The sequence below is a fragment of the Alosa sapidissima genome, chromosome 24, assembly GCF_018492685.1.
Source record: "Alosa sapidissima isolate fAloSap1 chromosome 24, fAloSap1.pri, whole genome shotgun sequence".
NCBI lineage: Eukaryota > Metazoa > Chordata > Actinopteri > Clupeiformes > Clupeidae > Alosa > Alosa sapidissima.
Window position 1 is genome coordinate 29,307,083 of NC_055980.1, and position 3,508 is coordinate 29,310,590.

General features: G+C 44.8%; 1 protein-coding gene across 2 annotated transcripts in view; it reads right to left on the reverse strand.

Annotated features, from left to right (window-relative positions):
• Nucleotides 1-1,530, reverse strand: part of LOC121699548 (sarcoplasmic/endoplasmic reticulum calcium ATPase 1-like) — a 22,158-nt gene extending 20,628 nt beyond the window's left edge. For both annotated transcript variants that reach the window (XM_042081778.1, XM_042081779.1), the window contains exons 1-2: nt 1,443-1,530; nt 737-1,034 (exon numbers count right to left, since the gene is read on the reverse strand). In XM_042081778.1, the coding sequence (XP_041937712.1) occupies nt 737-1,034; nt 1,443-1,454 (310 nt within the window). In that variant the 5' untranslated portion in view covers nt 1,455-1,530. The remainder of the gene's footprint in view (nt 1-736; nt 1,035-1,442) is intronic.
• Nucleotides 1,531-3,508: the final 1,978 nt, after the last annotated feature.

Genomic DNA, 3,508 nt, shown 5'->3' on the forward strand with positions numbered 1-3,508 from the left:
TAACATGACTAATTAAATTATTCATATCATGTCCTAAAGAATGATTCATTGGTATCATACATGATTATAGACAATAATACTGTGAACACAATTATGTGTATCTGTTCTTATTGCTTATTAAGAGAGAAAGTTTATTTAGTGACGTAAGGTGACACTCCCACTTATGCAGACCGGAACTGTCCCGTTTTGCTCCCATTGTAACAAATTACGTTGCTCTATCTTGCTAGTAATCAAGGATCTTTGGTAGAACCCCCTTCTAGAACTGACGCTTGATTCTATGTGAGTAGTGCTTATTGCTACACTAACTAATGTACTGATTCTATTCTATGTGAGTTGCTGTGATTGGCTGGGACTCGGTCTGCCCCTGCTGTGATTGGCTGTCCAGTCAGTATGGTAGGTGATCCTGGGATCTGAGTGACCATGTGACCTTTCTGACTCTTGTCATGTGTGTGTGTGTGTGTGCGTGTGTGTGCGTGCATGCTAGTATGTGTGTGTGTGCGTGTGTGTGTGTGTGAGTGAGTGTGTGTGAGGTGTGTGTGTGTGTGTGTGTGTGTGTGTTTGTGTGTGTGTGTGTGTGTGTGAGGTGTGTGTGTGTGTGTGTGTGTGTGTGTGTGTGTGTGAGGTGTGTGTGTGTGTGTGTGTGTGTGTGTGTGTGTGTGAGGTGTGTGTGTGTGTGTGTGTGTGTGTGTGTGTGTGTGTGTGTGTGTGAGGTGTGTGTGTGTGTGTGTGTGTGTACCCTCAGGGATGGCGGCCACAGCCAGGGCGACGGCGATCTTGAAGTAGTAGACGGCGCCGCGGATCCATGAGCCTCCGTGTACGGGGTCGTTGAAGTGGCCGATGTTGATCATCCAGACGGCGACGCAGATGAGCGAGATGACCTTGGACAGCTGCTCGCCGAACTCGTCCAGCTTGGCCTGCAGGGGCGTTTTCTCCTGTTCCGTCGCCGCCATCTGGTCGCGGATCTTACCGATCTCCGTGGACACGCCGGTCGCTATGGCAACACCGATGGCCTTACCGGCGGCGATGTTGGTGCCCTGGTGGAGAGAGAGTGTGTGTGTGTGTGAGTGTGTGTTTGTTTGTACGTGTGCGTGTGTGTGTGTGTGCGTGTGTGTGTGTGTGTGAGTGTGTGTTTGTGTGTCTGTGAGTGTGTGTTTGTTTGTACGTGTGCGTGTGCGTGCATGTGTGTGTGTGTGTGTGTCTATCTATTTGTGTGTGTGTGTGTGTATGTGTGTGTGCGTGTGTGAGTGTGTGTGTGTGTGTGTGTGTGTACGTTGTGTGTGTGTGTGCGTCTGCGTGTGTGTGTGTGCTGTGTGTGTGTGCGTCTGCGTGTGTGTGTGTGTACGTTGTGTGTGTGTGTACGTTGTGTGTGTGTGTGCGTCTGCGTGTGTGTGTGTGTGTGCGTGTGCTGTGTGTGCTGTGTGTGTGTGTGTGTGTGTACTCACAGAGAAGAGCATGTTTTTCTTGTCCTGATTGACAGCCCTGGGGTCGGGAACAGCTTCAGTGTGTTTGATCACACTAACAGATTCACCTGTAGAACACACACATACACACACACACACACACACACACACACACACATATGTCATTGATGTGTTTGTCTACAGACACTACACACTATACTGTAGATGAGTGGGCAGTAAGAAGGAGAAGAGAAGAGAGAGAGAGAGGGAGAGAGAGGAGGAGAGAGAGGAGGAGAGAGAGAGGAGGAGAAAAAGGAGAAAGGGAGGAGGAAGAGAGAGAGGAGGAGGAAGAGAGAGAGGAGGAGGAAGAGAGAGAGGAGGAGAGAGAGAGGAGGAGAAAAAGGAGAAAGGGAGGAGGAAGAGAGAGAGGAGGAGAGAGAGAGGAGGAGAAAGAGGAGGAGGAAGAGAAGAGAGTGTAAACCAGAGGTGGGACCAAGTCACTGTTTGGCAAGTCACAAGTAAGTCCCAAGTCTTAGCACTCAAGTCCAAGTCAAGTCCCAAGTAAATACAGAGAAGGGCAAGTCGAGTCCAAGTCCAAGTCTCATCAAAGCCAAGTCGAGTCCAAGTCCAAGTCCCAATCTTTTTCAAGTCCTGAACAAGTCATCAGGTACTCTTCAGTTAATAATGGCATTATTAGACTATCGATCATAATTTTAACACTTCCATCTAATCCACAGATTTTTTTTTATAAATACAGATTAAAATATGTTCAATGTTTCTGTCTTGAAATCTTTTACGATATATGCATGCGCATACAATATACACATGTGCATACCTGAGTAATCTGTACAAAACGGATAGCTACATGACAAATAAAAATATTGTTTTTCCAAATTTCGGAGCCCACTGTAAGGATGAGTAATAATTTGACTGATGGCATTTCACTGCGCTAGGCCACAGATTTGCCTGCAAACAATTTATTAGGCTGTCTGCCAGTGGCGACTCATAAGGGAAGCCAAGGTCAACACTTTTATATTATTTAAAAGATAATAATGACACAGTAATTTTGTTTTAAAGTATTCATTTCTTAAGAAATACTACACATGTGATGCTGTTTATCTCATTTGTAAATGGTGCACTGTCACTTTAAGCCCATTGTGTGCCACTGTCCACACATTCTCATAATGATCTTTTTTACCAGCTCCATTCCTATGGCTAGTCCACAAACTCAAACATTGTTTGTGCCACATGAATAGCACAATATTAACAATGATAAGCATTATATTAAGTTGGCACAAACAGCTTTCATTCCTTTGGAAATAGATGCATGTATGACATGATGCTTGCTTGACATTTTCTGTTTGCAATTAAATGTGAATTATGAGCCTGGTAGCCAGTAGCCACCTAGCTAGCTGAGTGGAATGCGTTTCAATCGGCATATCAATGTGCTTCATGTAAACAAATTATTGAATAGGCCTACTTCAAGACTCACCATTTCCATTAAACAAAGGCAAAGACAACTCTTCATATTCTTGTCCACTTTCCAAATCACAGTGAGTGCAGCCTATGTCATAGTGACCTGGATCTCATAGTTTTTAACAGTAGTGAGAACCGGATAAATCCGCAATTTCCCCTAATCTCGTATTTGTTGCCTTCATGATTTCCTTTTATACGTTTCTTATATTTAAAAGAAAATATCAATCATCATCAACAATGACAAGCCAGCTGGAACCTGCCACTCGTTTTCTCTCCCTCTCGTGCGTGCTTAGATGGGGTTCTCAATTAAATGGAGTAGGCTAGCATAAGTTCAAGTTGGATCTTAATGGAGAGGACTCGAAAAGTATCATCTTTATGTAACATGCTGTTGGTGCATTTTGACATTGTAAACGTTCTCTAACAAGAGTGCAAATCAGTTTGCAGTAAAGCTACTAGTTATTAGCTAAATGTTGGTCGTTTCTCTGTCTCTTGGTGCCCTACACACAGCGCGTAACGCATGTGGGGGTAGCGGCAGCACTGAACTGTGCTCTGGACTGGCCGCTTGTCTCCGCTATTTTTTTTTTTTAGTCGCGGAGGGAAAGCATCTCTGGGGTGACTGGTCCACGATCAGG